Source organism: Lissotriton helveticus, chromosome 6, assembly GCF_964261635.1.
Source record: "Lissotriton helveticus chromosome 6, aLisHel1.1, whole genome shotgun sequence".
In the NCBI taxonomy this organism is placed as follows: domain Eukaryota; kingdom Metazoa; phylum Chordata; class Amphibia; order Caudata; family Salamandridae; genus Lissotriton; species Lissotriton helveticus.
In genome coordinates this window covers 711,993,324-712,019,844 of record NC_136067.1, presented here as the reverse complement: position 1 = coordinate 712,019,844, position 26,521 = coordinate 711,993,324, and the positions used below count along the sequence as shown (strand labels likewise).

At 45.0% G+C, this 26,521-nt stretch overlaps 1 protein-coding gene across 1 annotated transcript in view; it reads right to left on the bottom strand.

Moving 5' to 3' along the window:
• The window catches only part of LOC144762905 (trypsin I-P38-like), an 87,203-nt gene extending 84,488 nt beyond the window's left edge, over window positions 1-2,715 (bottom strand). The window contains exon 1 of the mRNA XM_078648202.1: window positions 2,600-2,715. Coding sequence (XP_078504328.1) covers window positions 2,600-2,642 — 43 coding nt within the window. The 5' untranslated portion in view covers window positions 2,643-2,715. The remainder of the gene's footprint in view (window positions 1-2,599) is intronic.
• Between the last annotated feature and the right edge of the window lie 23,806 nt (window positions 2,716-26,521).

The window sequence follows — 26,521 nt, the reverse complement described above, 5'->3', positions numbered from 1 at the left end:
AAGTTCAACTTCATGGTAATTTGCGCCCCCTATTAGCAAAATCGCTATTTTTTTTAACTTTAATGCATTGCATTTAAGGAATCTCAATTTGAGATTCCTTAAATGCAAGAGCAATTTAAGTAATCGCAATTTTGCGATTTCTTAAATTGCGATTTTTGCATTTGGGATGATGCATCCCAAATGCAGAAATACCGGTTGCAAAGGGGCAGATTCTGAAAATCTGCCCCTTTGCGAGCAGATTTTAGCTTGATGCATCTGGGCCGTAGTCTGTAAACACTCAAATACCCATCTTAACTGGATATTAGAGGGGCGAATAAGAAAAGACATTTCTCCACCTGGAAATATATTTTCAAGGAGGAGAAAAGCGATATAAATTTTAGTGTGAATTTTGGCTTCAAACTTCATTCTTAATCAGCCTGCCTGTGACCAATCCACCAATTACATGTTAGGTATTCACTTAAAAATCAATAACTTTTGTAAATTTTGGTGCGGAAGGAAGGTATTTTTTATGAATCCCTAAAACAAAGCAACTTTATGACAATGGAATGCTTTACCTCACAATCTATTAAACGTATTTCTCCCTTTGTCATGATACAGCGTTGAAATATTTATTTTAAAGCACATGGGCCAGATGTATGATCATTCACTTCAGCGAGTCGTAAATTTCGCAAATTGGCGACTAGCTAAAAAGAATGTGCAACAGTGTCTCAGATACTATTTGTGATTCCCAATGGGGTCGCAAATTGCATGCCTCATCAATATCCATGAGGCAAGTGCAATTTGCGACCCGATTGGGAATGGCTAGCACTCACAGTGATCAGCACACCACCATGTCTGTGACTGCTTTTTAAATAAAGCAGTTTTTTTTAAAATGCAGCCAGTTTTCCTTAAAGAAAAACGGAATGATGCATTAAAAAATAAACAATTGAACCTTTCAGTTTCATTTTTGAAGGGTAGGCAGTGGTCCCTCTCCCGGCTCTTAAAGAATATTTTTAACTGCCAGTCACAAAGGGGAAGGGGTCCCATGGGGACCCCTTCCCGTAAGCGAGTGGTGTGCCACCTACTTGAAGTAGGTGGTAAACTGTGAGTGTTTTGTGACCGCAAATGCGGTTGCAAAACAATAGTACATGGCATTGAGACTCGCTATTAGGAAGGGACGTCCCTTCCCAATAGCGAGAGTCACAAACGCTATTTTGCGAGTCAGGGACTCACAAAATAGCATTTGTACATGCCATGACCCTTTTTTAGCGGTTGCAAACGGGCCGATCTCCAGTTTGCAACTGCAAAAAAGGGTTCTAGATCTGGCTCCATGGTTCAGCAATGGCCATGAAGAGTAAGAGAGGGGAATGAATACAAGGAATGTGAAACTGACCTTACAACTGAAAAGACTATTAAAGATTGTGATATTGACGAATGAAAGTAACACTTCTCATTGAAGAACAATACGTGACCACTGTGAAATTGAGCTGCATTATCTGAGCGCAACAGTAAGTATTTTTCGAACAAATATAGAAGGCAGTTCATGTCAGTGAGGACACCAGGGCCTAGTTACCAATGATGCAGAAGGTCCACTGTGACCCTGAGCCCTGAAGGACCAACTAAAATCGGATCATTCCTATATTTTACTACCCGAGCCACAGTAAAAGGGGTAATTTTCCAAGCTTGCACAAGGGCCCAAGGACCTGAATCTGTAGGGTGTAGCCTGATGGCTGCAACAAATCCCTGTTATGTGACCGTCATTTAATCTTGAATGAAGATCTTGTTTCAAAACACCACGTTATTGCAGCATGGAAAAGCTAATTTATTTTAATTTTAAACCTGTGTAAAAAAACTTGTCACATTCCTGGCCAGTCGCATTGCACTTATCACAAATGTTGATCCTTTATGTCTTAAAATGATCCAGTCAGCAGGTATCAAGGCCACTGCTGTCCAAATCAACCTCTCCAGTGGCTCCAGAATGCTGTTTTTCAACTTTATTCCCACTTGAGCAGGCAACCACACAACACATTTTCATGAAAAACATGTACTGGGGGCCATTTGAAATCTAAGGCTTGGTTCCCAATGAATGGTGCCTTCCAGCATATAGTACCCTCCTTCCGCCAGATTTAAATGTCTTCGCTAAATCTGATTGGCTTTGAAAACGACAATAAAGCTTAAATATCTATATATAACCCACATAGTGATTGGCACAGAAGGAACCTGTGCACAAGGCTTGGTTTGAAATGTGTCAAAGCCTATTCACCCTCCTAGCCATTCACGTCAGTAATGCTTTCGCTGTTTAGATTGTGTAAGCGAAGACCAGCTAATTTGTAAAATATCTTTAAAGTCCCCTCTCGTCAATACAGCACTATATACCCCGCACAGACCTCATCCTGTCACACACTCCTAACCAGAAGACACAAGGACACCAAGCAATGATCCAAAGGTAGACATGATGAAGGAGCATTTAAAAAAGCTGCAAAGGTCTATACATGTGCATGCAAATCCAGGATTGCAACAGCTAACAACCCTGAAGACTAAGGATGTCGTGACAGAGCTAGGCTCCCAACAATTCTGAGAAGTACAACAGCCCATGGACTCTCTCTCTTCATGGGTTTACCTGCCTGCCAGACTCCCAGAAACAGCAGGAGGAAGAGCTTCATCTTGATGCTGTGGTTGGCAGTGGATTTTTCCAACTATTGCAGCTTTGGTGAAAACTTTTATATACAAGTCTTTATCGCGTCTTGTACGTCAGAGATAAGTTATAACATCAACAAAGTCATTTTCCTAGTCAAAATATCACTTAATGGATCCACAATCTTTCCAGTACATACACAAATAATCTCAACTCAGGGTGACATTGGCAGTAAGGCTACCACAAGTCAGTGCATTAAAAGTGCAGGTGGATACATCTGGTGATACAGAGGTGACATTTTACACACATGCGCTCAGAACACACACACACACACACACTCTCTCTCTCATTTGGACTTTAGAAACTACGGTCTATTTCCTTAATCAACACAGATTGTAAAATAAATGCAAAGATTCTGCCATTACGGTTGGAAAAGGTCATACGAAACATCATTGCACCCTCTTAAGCAGGCTTCCTGAAGGGGTAGGCTGACTGTGGACAACTTAGATTATTCTGCCATGCACTTGATAAGTCCGAATGTGTTAATTCCCCAGCTATTGCATTAGCGGGTGATGCGGAACAGGCCTTTAAAAAGATTTCCTGGGTCTTCCTCCATTCTGCCCACCTACAAAGCATTCTATAACCTAGAACTTGCCTACATCAACCACCGACTGAACTTCCACCAACCCTCCAGATACCTGCGCTCCTCTTCACTCGCTCCTCTCACACCCCCCCGCATCCTACATTGCTGCATGTCCTGAATCGACTTTCTCCTCCAGCTACGTAGATCCCCCTCGCTGGCAGACTTCAGAAAGAGACTCAAGACCTGGCTCTTTGATGGAGACAAACCACCCAGATACCCTTAAGGGTGAAAGTGTTCCACTTTACAAATGCTGTGGATTTGATTTTACAGCACTACCAACTAGGCGATGAATTTGATTTCATGATAATGGCACTATATGCTAATCCGGTGGCAAACGTTAGGCCCAATGGTCTTTTATCTACGTTCTTTCAGTTAACTCAAGGAATGAACCAGGGTTGCCCATTATCCCCTCTTCTATTTTTACTAGTTATAGTGTGCTCCGCTGATGTAGTGCGGGCAGGTGGTGTCCCCTCTTCCTCCTGACTGGCAGCTACATACCAGTCACTGGGGTCTAGATCACAGGGGTCTACACCAAGGTGGGGTCTCTACATGTAACCAGGGGTTCGCCTGATTACAAGAGGAGGGTGACAAACATCTCTGTGTGCTGAATGATTCAGGCAGGTGGCATGCCAAGGGTACGGTTGGCCTGTTGAGTATATCGCTTGACGATTGAGTGTCTTACAGGTATCATGTATTTGCCCTGATGGTTGAGTGGTTTATTGCGTACAGAGGGTTGGGTATTCCTAGTATTTATATATTTTTCATTACCGTTCATGATTGTATTGTTACTTCAGATCTAGGCATTACGTATCTTGTACATCGATGTTCTGCATCACTCTGTTATCATGCTGAGATAATGCCACTTTGGGATAATATTGGGAACTTTTTCTTTTTATTGTTATGTTGGGTTCTTCCTTTGGTTGTATTGCACTTCTGGTATGGATGTGGGCCCCTTTCGCATTTATATCACTACCATTTCTTCTTCACCTTCAACAGTGTCCTGGGTTACGGTGTGAGAGTAGGACACACTTAGGCTGCTAAAGGGGAAACTCCCCCACTTACTTGAACATGCATGAGTGAGTGAGAGAGCAGGGCTCATCACTTTCTGCAGTCACTGCATGCAATGCCAACAGTGGATTCCACTGGTTTTTGTCTTTAAACTTAGCTGCACCTGCTTCCCTCTGGGGGGGAGGATGCCGGGGGCAAAACCCTGCACCTTTCGCCTCCTTTTCTCTATGACACCCTCCTACCTGTGCATGCCTCATGATGAACTAATAGCATAAGACCTGTCCTCGGAATGCCAGTGTGACTGAATGCACATCTTGCTTCTTACTGAAATATTGTGCAGGGCTGAATGCAAATGGTGAATGTATTTGAAGGTGTTCGTTCCCCTTTCTCACTCTCATCTCATCCAGTCTCATCCACGGGTATGAGCTTTGAAAATTTGTTTCAGAGCCATCCTTCTGTGTTGTGATGTTTAGCCTGAGTGAACGGGTTGTCACACCCCAGGGACAGTTGCTATATTAGAACCTACCATGGGACACCAGATGAGTGAGGGGGACTTGGACAGCAGTGAGTGTGTCTCGCCTACCAGGTCGCTATACGCCACTGCCTTATGTACTAAGGCAGTGGCTTATTTTGGAGAAATGGCATAAAATGACAGCTAGGAAAAAAAATTGCAATTTCCATTGCATGAACCGTATGATAGGTTGAGGTTGGCGCACAGGAGAGAGACGTTGATACTGAAAGGTAAGAAAAGTCACCCAGCAGAGTGGGATTTGTTGTGGATTTGGGATTTGAGCCTATGAGATTTAAGAGCAACTAGTGACATGATGGCCAAGCTGCATAAGGAGTTGTTGGCATTGACAAAGAGCAATAGAGAACAAGCAAGGGATCAGGGTGCTAGGAAGCAGTGGAGAAAAACACAGAGTGCTGTAAATGGGGTGGATCCTTGCCTTTCTCTGGAACGCGCGCTGCCAGAGGAAGAGAGGGGAGACACAGATACATTGTTGGATACATATGGAGCCCCCCTTCATATACATCAGCGGTGAAAGGTACCACAACTGGGAAAAACTCCCCAGTTGCTGAGCCTCTAGTGCTAACTTCAGCTATAGAGGCTAGAAGCCCCACACAGGCATAGCCGCTCCTAAATGAGGAACTTACCAGGGTAGATCTTGGCAAGATTTTAAGCATCCCATGTCTCTTAATTATGAAAGAAGAAGCTGCCTACACTGCTACCAAGCTGAGCAGAGAACATGACAACGGACAAAACAGTGTGAAGAAAAAGGAACAGCACTGCTGAAACTAATTAACACTAGCTGGCCGCAGAAATGTCAAGATGGGTCCCTTGACCATGTCCTGAACATAAATGGCTTTCAGGGAGTGGTGTGGGACATATGCACATATGCAAAATACATAGTACACAACAATACATCTCTAGAGGAAGCATATGACAGATCCACCACAAAAAGCTGCCTGAAGATAGGGAGGCACCAGCAGAAGCCATCCTGGGCCCCAGAGGAACAGTGTATCGCAGCCAGACACCCCCACACCTCATCCGCCTCTAAGATCATTTTTAAATCGGATCAACGTGCAGCTCCCTGTTCTACAGTCTAGTGAAGGTGCAGGTTACAGGTCCTTCAACTACTGGCTGAATATAATAACTAGTACCAGTGCTGATGCTGGCAAAGGTTAGCTTGCCCGATAACAGTCCCAGACTTCACTCCTCATACGTACAGCACATGAGGATGAATAGTACTGACTGTGATTCCGCATCCCTGCCACCGCTGTATGAATGGGACATGTCTAGATTAAGGGGCAGATTTACAATTACTGGCTCATCCCTGCAAATTAGCAGGGATGCGCCAGTAATTGTGCGCCGCAGCTCCGTCACCTATGATGCGCCGCATTTACAATGCGGCGCACCATGGTCCAAAACTACACAGATGCAAGCGCGACGCAGCTCCAGCAATGCTCTGGGGGGGCCTATTCTTTCAGTGCTGCCTCAAGCCTTACGCCTGCTTCAAGCAGGCGCAGGGTTTTGACGCAGCATTGGCCTAAAAGTTACTGAGTGAAATCTTGTAGATTTCACTCAGCCACTTTTAGGAGGCGTTCCTGCACCGGAACACCCCCCCCCCACTCTTCCCCCCACCCCCTGCGCAGGAATGCCTCCTTATGGCGCAGGGCTTTACAATGTGACGCATCTCACAGATGCGTCACGTTGTCAATACCCCACACCATGGCGTAAAAGAGGCGCAAGGGGCTTGTAAATCTGCCCCTTAGTTTCCAGGATGCCAAACTGTCCTCCTGGACTGCTACTCAAGTTGTTGACACCTTGCAATCGCCAATGGAGAGAATTGACTAGATCTCTAACCACCGTTGACGTAGTGCATCAGCTGGCAACTGCCTCCACATTCCTAGTGTTTACAGGTCTAGGATGTTTATGCCACTTTGAGAGTGGCCCCACCGACGGGATAAAAACTTGGACGCCAACTTACATACACGTTCCATGGTCTAAGGTGGACCTCATGTCCTTTACCAAGGATTTTTCCAAGTTGCATGAGGTACCCCATAATGTGGTGCGCAGAATCGAAAAGGATGGTAGCAGTGGGAGGGCTCCTTTGTTAAGTCATTTTTTTATCCTGTTCACAATCATTGTACCAAAAGATTCATGAGAGGACAGAAAGCGTACTGCTGGCTGGCCAGTATCACAACCAGAGCGAAAAGAGGATAGGGAACCAGGTGATTAGGTGGAAGAAAAGTTGAAAACTGTTGTAAAATACTTGAAGACTAAAGTGCCGGAGGATAAGGTAGACTGGTCTAAGATAGTGAATACAACATATGATCAGGATGAGACAGTGACTACCTACTTTGATCGCCTCCTGCAGATATATCGACAAAACTGTGGCATGTGCAACCCCCTGGAGGAGGGGCTGCCAGCCTTCGTTACAACTTTTGTACAGGAACTGTTCCCAGTTCTACACACACTCTGCAGACTTCCTTTGTCTGCTGGCAGCAGGAGCCAATAGAAAAAGTGCCTGCTGCTACTAAATACTGTACAGATTACCAGGTGCATTTAAAGGCAGCAGAGAAGGCCAAGGCAAGGAAAGCTAAGGTACGGCTGATGGTTGTGCAAGAACAATTCTATCACAATAACAGTCAACAAGGACGAGGCAAAGACAAGGGACCAGAAAGAGGGAGGGGGAGATCAGGGAGACACAGCAGCATCCCAGCCCCCACCATGGACTACATGTTTCAACTGCAACCAACCGGGACACTGTTGAGCAAGCTGCCCCTGCTGAATAATACCGGGTCTACAGTTGGAGGGCCATCACAGCAGCAGGCCCTGACAGCACAATATTTTTGATGCAACTTCTCCATCTGTAAGCAAAAAGAATGTCCCCTGGACTTAAGTTCACATATACTAAAAAAAAAACTTTGTCATACACTCAGAACACTGTCATACCTGTACCTCATCCAAACCTTACTTGTTAAACATTTAGTGACTCCATATACTGTGGCATAAAAGTAAATCCAAACTGGAAAGTAGTGCTAAAATATGTTCATTTATATAACACAAGACCTCGAGACCCCAACATCACAGTTGTAATATTCTATTATGGCCAAATAGAATATTACAACTGTAATGTTGGGGTCTCGGGGTCTTGTGGTTTAACCAGTGTACTGTTCAATGTATAAGATGAGTGGGTTTATATTGTCTGTTTAACTAGATTTGTATCCTTTGAGAAATCAGTTGAAGAATTTTTAATTTTTATAGGGATGCAAGTACATTCTTGTGGCGCTTTTATAAATAAACATATGTTAGCACTTTCCAGTTTGGATTTACTTTTATGCCACAGTATATGGAGTAACTAAATGTTTAACAAGTAAGGTTTGGATGATGTATAGGTATGACAGTCTTCTGAGTGTATGATAAAGGTTTTTTTTAGTATATGTGAACTTAAGTCCAGGGGACATTCTTTCTGCTTACAGTTAAAAGTGCTCAGTTCCCTGGGATCTGTTGAGCTACCTCTCTTTTTGTTTACCTTGCAACTTCTCCATCACCATTGCCTACTTACCCCAGGACAGTTCAGCACCAGTATACAACCACACACGCCCCTCCTGCGCCAGTCCCACCTACAGGCAACACCGCACAGTGGGCATCAGAAGGAGAGACAGCGGATCGCTACACCTTACCCTTCACTTTACAAATTATTCTAGGGATGCCGAAAGTGGAAGACCGCCTGATAGCACCGCCAATAGAGGCAGACCAAGCAGGTCCTATGTTGAAGGGACTATACTAGACAAAACGGTTCCCTTCTTAGTTGACATCAGGGCTACTAGATCAATGCTGAAGGCATCACTGATGACGAATGCACCCCTTTCGGTAGTACAGATAATGGCAGTGGGTATGACAGGTAAATTGGTCAATGAATACTTGACTAAGCTGGTGGTATGGCCTATCACTGCACACCATCAATTTTTCAGTAGATCCTGCCCCATGAATATGCTGTTTAAAGAAACAATGATCCCTAACAAACAAAAATATTAGTATACTGTGTATATAAATAGTAATAAAATTAGGGCTATTTTATGTCCAAATGGACATGGTTTTTTAATGTAAGGCTGAACAGAAAAAAGCATATACAAGTGGGAGCAGATTCATAACAAATATTTAAGGCATCGGAAAGTTGTGGCCAACCAATTTAAACATTTAAGCCACTAGGGAATACATTGGCACATTATAGCACATAATGATACATTTATTCAGTTATGTCAAGGTGAGAAGAGTCGACGACGTTTCGATCCCTTAAGGAATGCAGGGATCATCTTCAGGACAAGGAAATAAATGCCTGAGGCATATACCTTGAAAGCCTCTGTTGTGCACAAGCAATGAGAAAATCATAGTGCCAGAGTTGCAGAACGTTGATAAGGGGCTGGAGGAAGATCCCTGAGGAATTAATGAGATATATTGGCCATGCAAGAAAATTATGAACAACCAGAGCACAGGACTCATTCACTTTGAACATGAGAACTCATCCTACAGAAACATTCCTTGGAAATCCAGGTCTGAGCAATTATTTGTCCCATCAATACTTGCCACCGTCTAACCGTTGGTTGTTCATAATTCCTTGCGTGGTCAATATACCACAATATTGCCCCCTGATCGGGCTTTTAAAGCATTTTGTTTTTTCATGGGTACCATCACTTTGAACATGAGAACTCGTCCTACAGAAACATTCCTTGGAAATCCAGGTCTGAGCAATTATTTGTCCCATCAATACTTGCCACCGTCTAACCGTGGTTGTTCATAATTCCTTGCGTGGTCAATATACCACAATATTGCCCTCTGATCGGGCTTTTAAAGCATTTTGTTTTTTCATGGGTACCTACGGCCCAAATAAATATCCACCTGCACACTAGTGACAGTTATTTTTCCCATAGCAGACACGTGAGATTAATTCGAAGCACGGACTCCCCAACTCATGAGCAGCATTTCTTGTACCGCTTTGAACACTGGCTAAGAGTCCAATAAATAAAAATTGCTTCTCTTTCTAAAGCTCTGAAAAAAAACAAAATCTATCAAATGAAAACATAACAAAATGTAGTAGGAGATGATAGTAATTGAACAAGGAGGGGCAGCAAGATTTGACTGTCTCCTTTGCTGAAGATATGTAAGGAAAACACCCTATCTATTCGGTGTACATTATATTGAATGTGTTGCATGTATATGCAATGTACTGTATGAGAATTGATATAGCCCATAACATAACATGTATTGTTTTTTGTTGCAACTTATGTTTAGTTGTTAATTATTGCCCAACCTTATTGCATTTCTTCTACCTTAGATGAAAGAAAATCAAGTTAAAACCCCTATTCAAATTGTTTACCTTTCAGATTACATACATATGTTTATGTCAGAACTCCCAGAGCTATTTTATCACAACCAGACATCAACAGAAGGATCTCCGCAAGATATGCACTAACCAACTGATAAACTTTACTAGGATATGAAGTTGTGGACTGCTGGTTACACATAGTGGCCAGGGGAAGGCTCATTAACCCTAGGACCAACATATTATACACACTCCTCTTCTGCAAATTAATTTTGTGCCTGAGAAAACCTACCAGTTATTTATCTTGAGGCCTACTGGGTTGATCAGGGGGTGCTTTAAGCCCATTAATCAGTTTTCTTCTCTGAGGCGTGGCTCAGTTGCCTAACTGTGCCAAATGGGTTTATGAACACTCTCGGATTGGCCAGGTGTGTGTGCTCTTTGGGGGCATTTCGAGTCTGCAAGCGTTGTCTTGCCCACGCTGGCCTGTTGGCGTCAGGAACAGAGTGGAATGTCTCCCATGGTGGGTGACCTGTAGTGGACGGCGGCCATCTTGGTGCTCTGGGGGATTCGCTAGATCATTGTCTTTTGGTCTCAGGGGTGGGAGCAGCATTTATCTGCTGCTCCAGGCGTGCACTCTCCACCTGGTGTGGCTGCTCCCTTGTGTCTAGGGGAGGTGCTGTGTCATGTGACTGAGTACTGTGACTGTTCCCAACGTCCCAGCTCATTTATACGATCGAGGGCCAGCATTTTAGACTCTGCCTCATCTTCCACATCTCAACATATCAACCCTAATAAACCTGACAATAGAAACTAACAGTGTACTATTGTAACTCAAGCTCCTCTTCCACATCTAATGCAGCGGACATCTTGGAATAGTGTGGCCCATAACCTAAAAATTAAGTGACAGAATCTACCCTTTCCTCCTCCCACCTCTCAAGAGTCCTTATCGGCCTTAGAACTTTATGACTGTGGGTGACTTTGATCTCAGGCAGGATGAGGAGACCCTGTATATCCTTCCGCGCACCAACTGCCCACGAAGACTGCCTTAGTGAGCCCCAGAAAAAGAGGCAGGCCCGGTGAGCTGAGCCCTGTGATGCCACAGCTCCACTTGGTGGCGATGAGCATTAACGAGGGTAGGTGGCAGCAGTGAAGGCACGGGATGGTGCAGCTGGAGCCACAAGCTAATAAGCGCCATGCATATCAGCATTTGACCTGGATTCAATAAGGGAACGGTGAGCCCCAGTGACAGCCCTGATATTTTGCTTGAGAGAAAGTTGATGGATGGGGTTGTTGCAGACCTCGGTGGCCAAAATTGAGGCAGCGGCATCAGATACAAGCAAACTCTCACCTAACCCCACAAAGGAGAGGAGAGCGCTGATACCAACGTAAAGAGGGCACTACCAGTGGTGTTTTTTAGGGCAACTTAAATGACAGGGCCCAGGGACTGTGGAGAGCCTAAGAGACTGAACCTTCTAAGGGACCTAGAACTCTCCATGTGGTCTTCGATCCTTACCTAGCCTGGAGCTCGTGGCGACCCTTACCAAGCATGGAGCACTACCTAATGGCCTTAACAATGAACAATGTCTCGCTTTTCACTATTGTGCATCTTATTCACTTGTTATTTTTATCCTTATTTATCCAATGCATTGTGTATTTTTTTCCTGACTTATTTGATGTTCGTGAGTTTTATTTAGATGTGCATATTGTATATCTCCAGAACTAAACAATGCTTCTTTCCTCAATTGATACCCCCTTGCGCATCAAATTTGCCAAACGTATTGCTTTCTGTATAACGTTACTCCTCCACAGCACCCTTGTCTAGCCTTCCAATCATCCTAACCATTTCCAAACATATTGCTCACTATACAGCGTCACACCCTCCACAGTGCCCTGTCTAGCCTTCTAAGACTTTAACTTGCGGTAATTCATCACTCTCGCGATTCAACTGTAACCTGACTTTAAAGTCTAAACAATGTTCCCACACAAACACCTCGACACTGCACTTGAGCGATATGGACACAAATCATGGAGCATCAAGGATCCAAAAAATTTCTCCAATAATGCAAAAAAAAAGAATTCAGATACAGACTCTTGAAACAGCACCCAGACACACAAATAGCCGACACCTGACCAACGGCAATAAGAAAACCGACTTCGTCTTCTATACCAAACACTCTACAAAGTGAAAAAACATCTTCCTTCTCCACCTTCAAGTTACTAAGTCAATCAAAATACCTTATGGATTAAAACTCTCCATGTCCCTCTCCCCAACCTTTAGAGGGAAAATCGCTATTTATATCTTCAGGGCAGGAAAGATTCTCATACTAGTTACTGGCCCTCACTTCACCATCTTTGATCGGCACTTCTCGGCACTTTTCACCTCATTAATTCAACAGGGCCATGTGCCCCAAACAACTCTATCTCTCATACCCTGGACCACCACCAACTCGAAACCGTCGCGAGCTCCTTTCCTTGCTTTGCAACTCTGTGACTTCCTCTAACACTCTGGGCAATCGCACTGCCCCCATTACCACACTCTGCTGACAAATACCCACTAGAATGACTTCAATTGCTTCCACCCCGATCAGCCAACACACTGTTAAAAAACTCTTTGAGGCCGACCCCGAGCTAGACAGCGCAGGCCCAAAATACAGACCGTCTGCTACTGAACTCTCTAAAGGCGCACCCCTCTCTACCAATGCAGAACCTACTCTGCTTGATCAAACCATCTTCACACTCAGTCTCAATGACACTGACAACCCCGTAGCATAGCATACTCTCCTTCTTCATACTTAGGACCTGCAGCTTTGCCTCCTTCTCTCAAGGCTGGAAGCATAATTGACTCACTTACCCAGCTCCTGACCTGAATGGAGCATAAACTTGACTCTATAGCTACCAACATCATGCATCTAACACAAGACCTCTTAAGCCAGGCCAAGCTACCCCGCTCGCACACTCCAGGTAGTTATAAATCGTCTCCCCACACACATTTTCCCACCGTCTTACAATGGATCCTCCGGCCCTCTACTCCCTTGTGTGGTCAGTCCCACAAACCCTACCAAGCTCTCTGCCGCATATCAACTCTGGAAGCTGATACTATTAGCGATTCTTACCTCACAAAGAACCAGAATATGGTTTATAAGCCTCCCTCCCCAATCCCAGTAATAGCGGGCACAAATAGAATCTCTAGAATTATCTCCCAGATCACCTACTCAATACACTACCATTCAAACATTATATTCTAGCAATGATAATCCCTGCCCTCCATCATGCATGCTCCTCAACTGTAGATCATCAGTTCAACAAGCTACAGATATCGCTGAAGCTATACTCAGTGAATAAATAGATATCGATTTCCTCACTGAATCCGACTTAATGCCCACTCTATCCCCATTCTAGACCTGCTTACCCCACCAGGATAGATCATCATTAGACATGACAGACCTAAAAGTACAGGTGTGAACTAGCTATCATTCACAAAGAAGGAATACAGCTTTCCATATAAAAAATCACAGTATATTTGACTTTTGAATACCTCAGAGTTGAAATTACAGTCAAAGGCTCCTCTCTTATCAAACTACACACCTTCTACCCCCCTCCTGGTGATCACGTCCTCTTTGAAGAAGAGTTAACCGACTTTCTACAATGGTTCTCCCTAACTGACAAGGAGGACGTGTTCTTGGGCGGCTTCAATATGCACTGGAATAACCCAGAAGACACCACAGTCCAAAACGTCACCAACCTTCTTGAAATAAACGACCTTAAACAACTCTGCAATGAACAAACACACATTAAAGAATCCACTCTAGATGTGATTATCAACAAAAATTAGCTGGTCTCACTTAGATCGATCTCCCCCTTTGACTGGTTTGACCACCATCTGATATTGTTTAATGTCGATACCCACCTCAGATCCTACCCACCCTCAACTGATAAGCCTAAGCACTGGACAAGAAGCAACAAAAAAGTCTCAATAAATGAACTGGAATCAAGGACTCATGCCCAACTATAGCGTCACCCTCTCACTCATACCAATGATGACCTCAGTGCATACTTAAATACAGATGATGAAGGTTCTAGACCAAGTGGCTCCACTCAAGCTAAAACAATCGAGATCAATTCAAACAAAATCTTGGTTCAACACAGATCTTAACAACAAGAGGAGACAACTCAGACATGACGAAAGGACATAGAGACAGAATCCCTCAGCAATGCACCTAGCTCTACTTAGAAATGCACCGCTTTAAAATAAGAAACACATTTTTTGCAAAAAGGCCACTTTTTATCGCAACCAACATGCTAAGAATAGACCCAGGGAGCTCTTCAACTATGTTAACAGACAAACTACCCTCACATCCCCACACAAAATAACAGCTGCCAAGGAACGTTGCAAAGAAATTGCCAGCTTCTTCACTGATAAAGTTGTAAAAATTGGTCAAACTTTCATCCAAGTCACAAATCCGTCATCCCTCCTAACCTGCTCCGCTATGCTTACTAAAGACCAACTGGACCTAAATAGTACTAATGGCAACCATGATCTCACCCGTCTGAAAAATTATGCCAATTGGTCTGACTTCAAACTCATGACAGAAAAAGGGTTTTCAGGCAAAATATCAAGTTGGAAATATCGACATACACTAATGTCGAGTTTTAAATATCATGACACAGAAATATGGACGAGAGACAGAACAGGGGAACTCTACTCACTAAGAAACCAGGGCAAGTAATTATAAAAGAAAACAGTGGTTCTATGGAGTAATACAATTTATATTGCTAATGGTATGCGCAATCGCAATGTGAAGGGCTTGACTAAAGTCAGAGGGGGAAGAAACCACGTACACCGATGATTCAGTATATCACAGTTGTAATTTTATATTTCAAACAAGGGAATGAGATAGATACAATGAAAAAGAATTGAACAACATTAGTGTGTGGTGTCCCGCGTGGAGATTCCCAGCTCAGTGCTGACCACTTAGCCTTAAAAGGTAGTTGTAGTCTGATAGTTTTGCAGGGAACTCTTAGTCACGGTGTAGCGAGCAGGGATGTGCTCCAGTACCGTCTTGGTGACCTCACTGCATACTTAAATAAGCGATGATGAAGGTTCTAGACCAAGTGGCTCCACTCAAGCTAAAACAATCGAGATCTATCCAAACAAAATCTTGGTTCAACACAGATCTTAACAACAAGAGGAGACAACTCAGACATGATGAAAGGACATAGAGACAGAATCCCTCGGCAATGCATCTAGCTCTACTTAGAATTGCACCGCTTTAAAATAAGAAACACATTTTTTGCAAAAAGGCCACTTTTTATCGCAACCAACTTGAACATGCTAAGAATAGACCCAGGGAGCTCTTCAACTATGTTAAAAGACAAACTACCCTCACATCCCCACACAAAATAACAGCTGCCAAGGAACGTTGCAAAGAAATTGCCAGCTTCTTCACTGATAAAGTTGTAAAAATTGGTCAATCTTTCATCCAAGTCACAAATCCGTCATCCCTCCTAACCTGCTCCGCTATGCTTACTAATGACCAACTGGACCTAAATAGTACTAATGGCAACCATGATCTCACCCGTCTGAAAAATTATGCCAATTGGTCTGACTTCAAACTCATGACAGAAAAAGGGTTTTCAGTCAAAATATCAAGTTGGAAATATCGACTTACACTAATATCGAGTTTTAAATATCATGACACAGAAATATCGACGAGAGACAGAACAGGGGAACTTTACTCACTAAGGAACCAGGGCAAGTAATTATAAAAGAAAACAGTGGTTCCTATGGAGTAATACAATTTATATTGATAATGGTATGCGCAATCGCAATGTGAAGGGCTTGACTAAAGTCAGAGGGGGAAGAAACCACGTACACCGATGATTCAGTATATCACAGTTGTAATTTTATATTTCAAACAAGGGAAAGAGATTGATACAATGAAAAAGAATTGAACAACATTTGTGTGTGGTGTCCCACATGGAGATTCCCAGCTCAGTGCTGACCACTTAGCCTTAAAAGGTAGTTGTAGTCTGATAGTTTTGCAGGGAACTCTTAGTCACGGTGTAGCGAGCAGGGATGCGCTCTAGTACCGTCTTGGTGTTGACTTAGTGAGGCCGTGGCCTGATAGTAATGCTGCTTTGCTGTCTACGCGGTTAATCGTCACGCGTGGTGGGAATCTCTGACAATCTTGGACCGTGTTTAATTCGAACACTGAGGCAGCAACACTGACAGTGAAGAGGAATTAATTTCCTAACTTAAACCACGCCACAGGGTGTGTTTTACACATATCAACTCAGGCCCCAACCCCTTCCTTCACCACTGTGCAAACGCGCCCCGTGGCACGTTTTAAGTTGGGGGATTAACTCCCCTTGAATCCTGAGGGTCCCTGGGGTGCAACTAGCCCACCAGGTACCTCCTTTGCAGAGAGGCGTAAAAAGGGACGTGGCCTCATAACACCTCCATGCAACACAGCTCCCTGGCGCATACTGGAGGTTACTGGTGGGCTTATTGGCCCCCAGGGAGCTCCAGTATTCAAGGGGAATTAGTTCCCCATCTGCAAATGCACCAAGGGGGGCGCATTTGCAGAGTGCTGCACGGAGGGGGCGGGGCCTCTGTCGAGATGCCAGTCTTTTTTAAATTTTTATTTTTAAGAAGGGGGCTGTGTGGCCTCCCTTATTTTCCTAATTTTTGGGACCTGGGGACCTCATCCCCCAGGGTCTGCCCCTATTTTTATTTTTTTTGAAACATTTGGAAGGGGGCCGCATGGCCCCCCTCCCGAGGCATTATCTGCCCCGGGGACCCCTTCCCCCGGGGCATGGCCTTTTTTATTGTTTTGGAGGGGGGCTGCTTTGCACCCCTCTTCAGGCCACTTATGGCCCCGGGGACCCCATCCCCCGGGGCCAGCCTTTGTTTTTGTTTAATTTTGAGGAGGGGGGTGTGTGGCCCCCCTCCCAGGCCGCTTTTAGCCCCGGGGACCCCATCCCCCGGGGCTGGCCCTCTCTGTTGGGGACCCTGGGGGGTACCCAATCCCCCACGGTCCTGCTCGCTCCCCACGTCCTTTGGGAGCCGGCATTGCTTTTCCACATGGGGAACTGCTAAGATGCAGCTCCCCATGTGGAAAAGCAATTGTCTTTGGTTTTTGGAAGAGAGAGCAGGTTTCCTGCTCTCTCTTTCAAAAACCAAAGCAGTTTGCTATGGCAGGACGGGAGCTGCGAGGCTCCCACCCTGCCATAGCAAACAGCAGTGTCCCGGGGGTGGGCACCCCGGGACACTGCAGGAACTGGCACTGGGGGGTGGCGGTCCCCAGGGCCATGACAGGGCTCCAGGAGGGGCCCCCCTCCCAACATTCCTAAAGCCCCGGGGAGTTGGTGGTCCCCGGGGCTAGGGGTTCCGTCACGGACCCCCTATTTTATTATTTCGAGCCCCGGGAAGGTGGCAGTCCCCGGAAGTGTGGGGGACTTGAGCCCCCACACAGGTTTTTTTTTAATTAAACACAAGCCTCAGGGGGTGGCGGTCCCCGGGGCTTGGGGGCTGTGAGCCCCCGCAAATGTTTTTTTGAAGCCCCAGGGGGTGGCAGTCCCCAGGGCTGGGGGGCTGTAAGCACCCCGCATTTAATTTTTTTTAAAACACCCCGGGGAGTTGCGGTCCCCGGGGCTGGGGGGCCCCTCTGGGCCCCCAATACAATTTAAATATTGCCCCCGGGACTAAATAGCAACGAAGCGCGGGTGCCCGGGCTTTGTTTTTTTTTCTGTTTTTTTCCGGTTTTTTGGGGGGCCCTTGGGGTCAGTGTATTTCTACCCTGCCCCCTTTCTGTATTTTGGGCACTTGTTTGACTGATTTCTTGTGCCTCGGTTCTACCGAGGCACAAGATGGCTGCCAACACTTCCTGGTTTGGAGTGTTGACAGCCAATTAGCATGCAGCTCGTGATCGGAAGGGTGCGCGGAGGGTGCGCGGATCCTCCGCGGCCATAGATATCAAAACTTTTTTAATTTTGATTTTCTCAGCAACTACTGAATGGATTTATACCATTTAACAAAAAGGGTTCTATCTGAACTAAGGGCTACCTTTTGGCCAAATTTTGTGTAATTCCGTTCAGCAGTTCGGGCTGTAGCCGTGTCTAAAGTTTCCTATGGGAAATTGCATGGGGAAAACAAATTTTGGGGCCCCCTTTTTTCTCGGCACCCGCTTGCCGAATCACCCTGAAACTTTCAAGATAGGAGCCGACGGGAGCGCCCCACGAGTTTTGACAATTTTGCGAAGGTTCGTCATCCGGAGCCAAAGTTAATCGGAATAGAATGTTGCGATTTTCCCATGGTAACTAGGTCCTAACTATAACTATCTAAAAGATTACACGACTTGGATTGATGTCAATTCATTGAATAAGGTACATCGATTCCTTGTCCCGATAGATTGAGTGAGTGGACAGTTGGGGGTTGCTCTAGAGTATAGGGAGTAAGAAAGCTGTGTTGTTTTTGTCTTTCAGAAAAAATCTTTGGTCCTGAGGAGAATCCCCGCAGTGAGGGTGATTCGAAACGCGTAGACCATTTCATTTCTTAGGCCAATCTGTATTGTTTCAGTTGTTTGTCAAAATCTGAACTTTGTCATATTGTTAGATGACCTTGTTGTTGTTTTTTCAAACATCTTAGTTTTGTATACAAAATATTCAATTTCTAGTGCCGCACCATAAATAGGGTGTGGTGAAGCATTCCCAGGGCGGGCATTCTGTGTATATATGATTTGAGAATGTATGAATGGATGTGTGAAATAGTGCAATAGGTGTATGATTCTGACACGGTGTATATGTTGTCTATAAAGTTAGTTTTTAGAGAATGAGTGTGAATTGCAATTCTAAAAGGGGCTCCAAAATAAGAAAAAGAAAAAATTGAGTATACTGTTTGAGAATTTAGAGAAAACTTTGAAAAATGAAAAACGACTTTTGACAGATATAAATAAAAAAAAAATTGATTAAACTCAAACTGAAAGATTGGTTTTGCAAGGGCAATTGTTTCATTCATTGTCTTATTGGCAACTTGTTTTGTTTATTCAGATTGTGGCGTGGCCTTGCTGCGCTTAAGCCAAACCCTCGTTTTTTCTTCTTTTAATGATTTAAATGTAAATTGATACTTGTATAGCGCACTACTCACCCGCAAGGGTCTCAAGGCGCTTGTACGAATACCGCTGTGGAACCCATCCTGGCTTTCCCTGTGAGGTGTCCACTCCTGGGCACCCCCAAGGTGGAGGCCAGGCATCCTTAGCGTTGTGGGGGCCGTTGTGGAGATTAAGCAAGCTATTGCCCAGAGTTGCAGAGTGGGACTCCATGATTGGAATAGGCACTGAGGCGAGAATTATCAGGTCCGTGGAATTTTTGAGCCCAAGAGCCGCCGAGGCGGGGAATTGAACCCTTGTCCCGTGCTAGACCTCTGCATCAGGGTCTGCCGCTCCAACCATTGAGCCACACTTCTTTGTTCTGTGCTCACACCCTCTGCTATCAGGTCTTCTCCAGGAGACCATTTTTACTCCTCCTACCAGGAAGTGGAGGAGGAATGACTCCCCAATTTCTCCCTCCAGCAGTAGACCAAGCCCTCTCTCCGGCTATTTCTAGGGCGCTGACTCCTCTTAGGGATCAGGTTGATAAGCTGGCGAAAAGCATCCCTGGGGTGTTGAGTGACCCAGATCTGGTGGTGGCGGGTCCTAGTAGCTCCCAGATGGGGAATAAAAAGGCCGTTAAGCATAACGAGGGGGAACTTGGAAGGATTTGGTAAACTTACAGAGACCTTCCTCAAGAGTGCACGAACGCTAAAACATGCACCCTGCCGGGAGGAGGAGGAGCCCAGAGGAAATTGCAACGCTGTCACCACTATTGTAGACCCCGACGGCGGATTTCCCTTAGAGGGAGAGGGTGTATCGGAGGACGATTTCTCCTCCGATGAGGATAAGGACTCGGGGCATCCCTGGGGTCCAGAGTCCCACACCTCTCACTCCCCGGTTGGGCATGGTGTCCACTTGGACATGTTCGAGCCTACCCAACTTACCATCCTAGGTCGGCGGAATGGACCCCTGACACCAAAGTGGCAGAGTATGTGGTGAGGAAAGTCCATCAACCCCTTGAAAGGGAGGTCAGGAATAGGATGAGGGGAGAATGCCCCAGGCCCTCACTGAAGGGGAAGGTGGGACACACGCCTGAAATTGATGAGAAACTGTGTACCTTTTTCTCCAAGTATATGAGGGATCCCAAGAAAGGAATTGATAGGTCTTGGACGTGGTAGGACCCTTGACCCAAATTATTCAATTGGCGGAGTATTCAAAAGAGTCAGGATCCCCTTTGTCCACAGATATTGTGGCTGGTTGGGTGCACTACCCAAGCACTACCCCCTCGACTACCCAAACACAACTGCACTACCCTAAACCCTAAAACACTACCCCAGCATCACACCCTACACTACCCAAACATAACTGCACGACCCTAAACCCTAAAACACTATCACCAGCACGACTCCCTACACTACCCAAACACGACTGCACTACCCTACATCCTAAATCTACCTCCAGCACAACCCCTACACTACACAAACACCACAGTACAACCCTAAACGCTAAAACACTTCCCCAGCACGAACCCGCAAACACTACACAAACACCACTGCACAACCCTAAAGCACTACCCCCAGCACGACCCCCTTCACTACCTAAACACAACTGCACTACCCTAAACCCTAAAGCACTACCCCCAGCACGACCCCCTTCACTACCTAAACACAACTGCACTACCCTAAACCCTAAAACACTACCCCAGCACGACCCCCTTCACTACCCAAACACAACTGCACTACCCTAAACCCAAAAATACTACCCCCAGCACGACTCCCTACACTACCCACACACCACTGCACTACCCTAAACCCTAAATCTACCCTCAGCATGACCTCCTATACTACACAACCTCCACTGCACTACCCTAAACCCTAAAGCACTACACCCAGCACGACCCCCTACAGTACACAAACACCACTGCACTACCCTAAACCCTAAAACACACACCCCTACACTACACAAACACCAATGCACTACCCTAAACCCTAAAACACTAGAACCCAGCATGACCCCCTACAGTACACAAACACCATTGCACTACCCTAAACTCTAAAACACCACCACCTACACTAAACAAACACCACTGCACTACCCTAAACCCTAAAACACTACCCCCAGCACGACCCCCTGCACAAACACCACTGCACTACCGTAAACCCAAAACACTACCCCAGCACTACCCCTACAGTACACAAACACTACTGCACTACCCTAAACTCTAAAACACTACCCCCAACACTACACAAACATCACTGCACTACCCTAAACCCTAAAACACTACCCCCAGCACAACCCCCTACACTACCCAAACACCACTGCACTATCATAAACCCTAAAACACTACCCCTAGCACAGCTCCCCACACTACACAAACACCACTGGACTACCCTAAACCCTAAAACACTACCCCCAGCACGACTCCCTACACTACCCAAACACCACTGCACTACACTAAACCCTAAATCTACCCCCAGCATGACCTCCCACACTACACAAACACCACTGCACTACCCTAAACCTTAAAACACTACCCCCAGCACGACCCCCTACACTACCCAAACACCACTAAATTACCCTAAACCCTAAAACACTAACCCCAGCATGACCCCCTACTCTACCCAAACACCACTGCACTACCCTATACCCTAAAACACAACCCCCTACACTACACAAATATGACTGCACTACCCTAAACCCTAAAACACTACCCTCAGCATGACCCCCTGCACTACACAAACACCACTGCACTACCCGAAACCCCCTACACTGTACAAATACCACTGCACTACTCTAAACCCTAAAACACTGCCTCCAGCACTACCCCTCACAACACAAACACCACTACACTACCCTAAACTCTAAATCTACCCCCAGCACGACCCCCTACACTACACAAACACCACTGCACTACCCTAAACGCTAAAACACTACCCCTACACTACCCCCTACCCTACACAAATGCCACTGCACTACCCTAAACCCTACAACACTACCCCCAGCATGACTCCCTACACTACCCAAACACCACTGCACTACCCTAAACACTAAATCTACCCCCAGCACGACCCCCTACACTACCCAAACACCACTGCACTACCCTAAACCATAAAAAACTACCCCCAGCACGACCCCCTACACTACACAAACACCACTGCACTACCCTAAACCCTAAAACACTACCACCAGCATGACCCCCTACACTACTCAAACACCACTGCACTACACTAAACCCTTAAACACTACCCCAGCACGACCCCCTACACTACCCATACACCACTGCACTAACCTAAACCCTAAAGCACTACCCCAGCACGACCCCGTACACTACTGCACTACCCCAAACCCTAAAACACTATCCCCAGCACGACCCCCTACACTACCCAAACACCACTGCACTACCCTAAACCCTAAAACACTACCCTCAGCACAACCCCCTACACTACCCATACACCACTGCACTACCCTAAACCCTAAAACACTACCCCAGCACGACCCCCTACACTACTGCACTACCCCAAACCCTAAAACACTACCCCCAGCATAACCCCTACACTACACAAACACCACTGCACTAACATAAACCCTAAAACACTACCCCAGCACAACCCCCTACACTACTGCACTACCCCAAACCCTAAAACACTACCCCCAGCATGACTCCCTACAGTACCCAAACACCACTGCACTACTATAAACCCTAAAACACTACCCCAGCACAACCCCCTACACTACACAAACACAACTGCACTACCCTAAACCCTAAAACACTACCCCCAGCACGACACCCTACACTACCCAAACACCACTGCACTACCCTAAACCATAAAAAACTACCCCCACCACGACCCCCTGCACTACACAAACACCACCACACTACCCTAAACCCTAAAACACTACCACCAACATGACCCCCTACACTACTCAAACACCACTGCACTACCCTAAACCCTAAAACACTACCCCAGCACGACCCCACACTACCCATACACCACTGCACTACCCTAAACCCTAAAACACTACCCCCAGCACGACCCCCTACACTACCCCAAACCCTAAAGCACTACCCCCTGCACGACCCTCTACACTACCCAAACACCACTGCACTACCCTAAACCCTAAACACTACCCCCAGCATGACCCCCTCCACTACCAATACACCACAGCACTACCCTAAACCCTAGAAAAGAAACCCCCACCCCATGTTCAATCCCCTTACCTCTCACTCCTCGTGGTTCCTCTCTCCTCGTGGTTCCTGCTTCAAGTCGTCTCTGAGGGGTGGTACACGTCATTGTGAGGAAACGGAACAGCCTCTGTTTCCTTACAACGACGTGGATCATCTACATGTTTTTTAGAACGCATGGTCATTTACCATACATACCTTTACAGCAAAATTTGTTGTAAAGGCATGCGTGGTAAATGACCATGCGTTCTAAAAATATGCGTAGTAATGACTTCGCGATGTACAATGCATGCATGGTAATTCATGCGTTGTAATGGTATCGCAAAGTAAAAAAGTCGTTGTAACGTCTGTTTACCGATCGAAGCTGGCCCCTCTTCTTCAGTGAGATGTTTATTTGATTAATTAGGAGGAAGGAATGTGTTTTTTTTACCGAAAAGTGCATTCCCGGCTGTTGTATTGTGAAAATGTCCGCGTGGCCTGGTTTCACTTCCGGTGAGAGAGTGGAAGAGTCTGTTTGTATCTAAAGGAGTTCTGTTGTTGGATGGGGGCGGTGCGACACGTCCACAGAAAGCATCCTCCCTGAAGTGTGGAGCAGGGCCATGAGAGGTCAACGAGTGTGCGTCCCACCGCAGTATGACCGTACCGCGTGACCCATGTGCCGCCTCCAGGTACGGGAGGCAGAAGCGGCATCGCAGGTCCTCTTGAAGACCGTTGTAGCACTAATTCTACATTTTGGTACTAGGGCATTTTAACTTCGTTGTTCCTGCCAGATACAAAGAGAAGATCCTGTGTTATTCAGTGCCCTCATTACCTTTTTTGTGGGTTGTGGTGCTTGTCACGTCGCTGCCCCGCCGGTGCACACGACTGGTCACTAAACCTTGTGTGCCATCTGCAGGGCCTCTGCCCTCGGATCACTGTTTTCGGTTTCTGGAGTGGCAACATAAACAGTTGCTCCCACAGGACTAGCCTGAACACTTCGGTGAATATCCCCTGCACCAGCATTCCACAGAAATTCTTAACTAGCTCTCCCACATCGAAGAGGATGTCATAATAGCACGGCTCCACTCGCGACACCGTATGACGTCATCAGAGCCTAATAAGAGGACCTCGCCGGTGTGCTGACTTCAGTTCCACCCATTTTTTCTGTGTCACCGAGGCAAACAGGCAGACCGAAACATTTTCACATGTATACATAGTATAATAAATATATATATATTCACTTAGAAAAACCATAGGTTTCAGGCACGTTATAGTTAGAAATTAGCATTTAAAAAACCTTAGAAATTCACTGAAAAAAACATAGGTTCCAGGCATGTTATAGTTAGAAATGAGCATTTAAAATACCTCAGAAATTCACTGAAAAAACCATAGGTTTCAGGGGCGTTATAGTTATTAGGACATTTTGCTCGCACAAAACCATAGAAATTCCCCCATTATAGTTAGTACAGCTAACTATAGCTCGCGGTCCCGCAATGCACTGCTGATGACGTCACATATTACATCACTCATGACATGGTCAGTGACATCACTCATGACATCACTGATCACATCTCAAATGACATAACTGATGACATCATCCAGTGAATGTGTGTGTTTTCTGAAAATTAAATATGTTTTATTTATGTATATCTCAAGGTCGATGGAAGAATAAATGGGGGTTTGTTTTGTAAAATTGATTGTATAACTGACTGATTAAGTGTATCTTAGTGAATACATAGGTTAGTGAGTAATGTTTAAATATGAAAATATCTGTATCAGTCTCTCTCTTTGTGTATAAGTGGCTGTATGGGTTGGTGAGTAGCTACATGAGTGTCTATATGAGTTATTAGTTGTTTTTTTGAGTATCAATATGAGTGTGTGTATGGTTCAGTGGGGATATTACTTAGTGCATAGATGCATGAATGAGTGACTCACTGTTTGTATGTGTTGAAGCCAGCATGTGTGCAGGACTGTATAGGTGGATGAGTGTGTGTATGGGTGTGTTAGTGAGTGAAAGACTGTCTCAATAGTGTCTTTTGAGTAACTACATATGTTTTAAACTAGTATATGTGAGTATTGGTGTATATAAGTGAGTATATGTGAGAGTGAGAGATTGGAAGAGTTCATGTACAAATAAGTAGTTGTTTCCAGAAGTGATTGTTTAAGAGAGAAAGTATGTGTAAGTTTCTGTAGAAGTAAGTGTGGTAGTGTGTGTATAACTGTATATGCAAGTAAATGGATGTTTGATACTTTGCATGTGTGACTATGTGTGTGAGTAACTATATGGATGAGTGGCGGTGTGTAACAGGATGCATAGGTGTATGAGTACATATGATGAGTGAGTACATGTATGAGTGACTGTATACGGACTGTTGGTGAATGAGTGGATGTGTGTGTAGATCTTGGAATTACTGAATAGGTGTGTTGTAACTGGTATTGGTATGTCCATTGTTCTGAAGATGTTACTTTGTATTTTTGAGTGTGTGTATCAAAGGTTATATTAGGGTGAGAGGAGGTCTGCCACTCTATCACAAGGATGGTGTCATCAGTGATGTCATTTGAGATGTCATCAGTGATGTCATGAGTGATGTCACTGACCATGTCATGAGTTATATAATATGTGAAGTCATCAGCAGTGCATTGCGGGCGCGCGAGTTATAGTTAGCTGAACTTACTATAACGGGGGAATTTCTATGGTTTTGTACGAGTGAAATGTCCAACTAACTATAACGCCCCTGAAACCTATGTTTTTTTCAGTTAATTTCTAAGGTTTTTCATACGCTAATTTCTAACTATAACATGCCTGAAACCAGTGTTTTTTCCAGAGAATATATATATATATATATATATATATATATATATAAACGATATTTTGTACAACTATATTTTTGACTTCGATATTTTTTTCAATATTTTTGCACTTACCATCATAAGTATAGGATGTAGATATTTTTTACATCGATATTTTTGAGTGTCGATATTATATCAGTGTACCGAGAAAAAGAAGTCATCAATATAATTGCGAAATTAAAGCCTACTTCCCACCCTACAGATCTCCTCCCATCCACAATAGTACAAAATCTCAACCACATTATTGCCCTGTTCTGGACAAAAAATATCAACACATTTCTCACCTCAGGCTGTCTACCTGACTCCCTTCAAATAGGATAAATCACA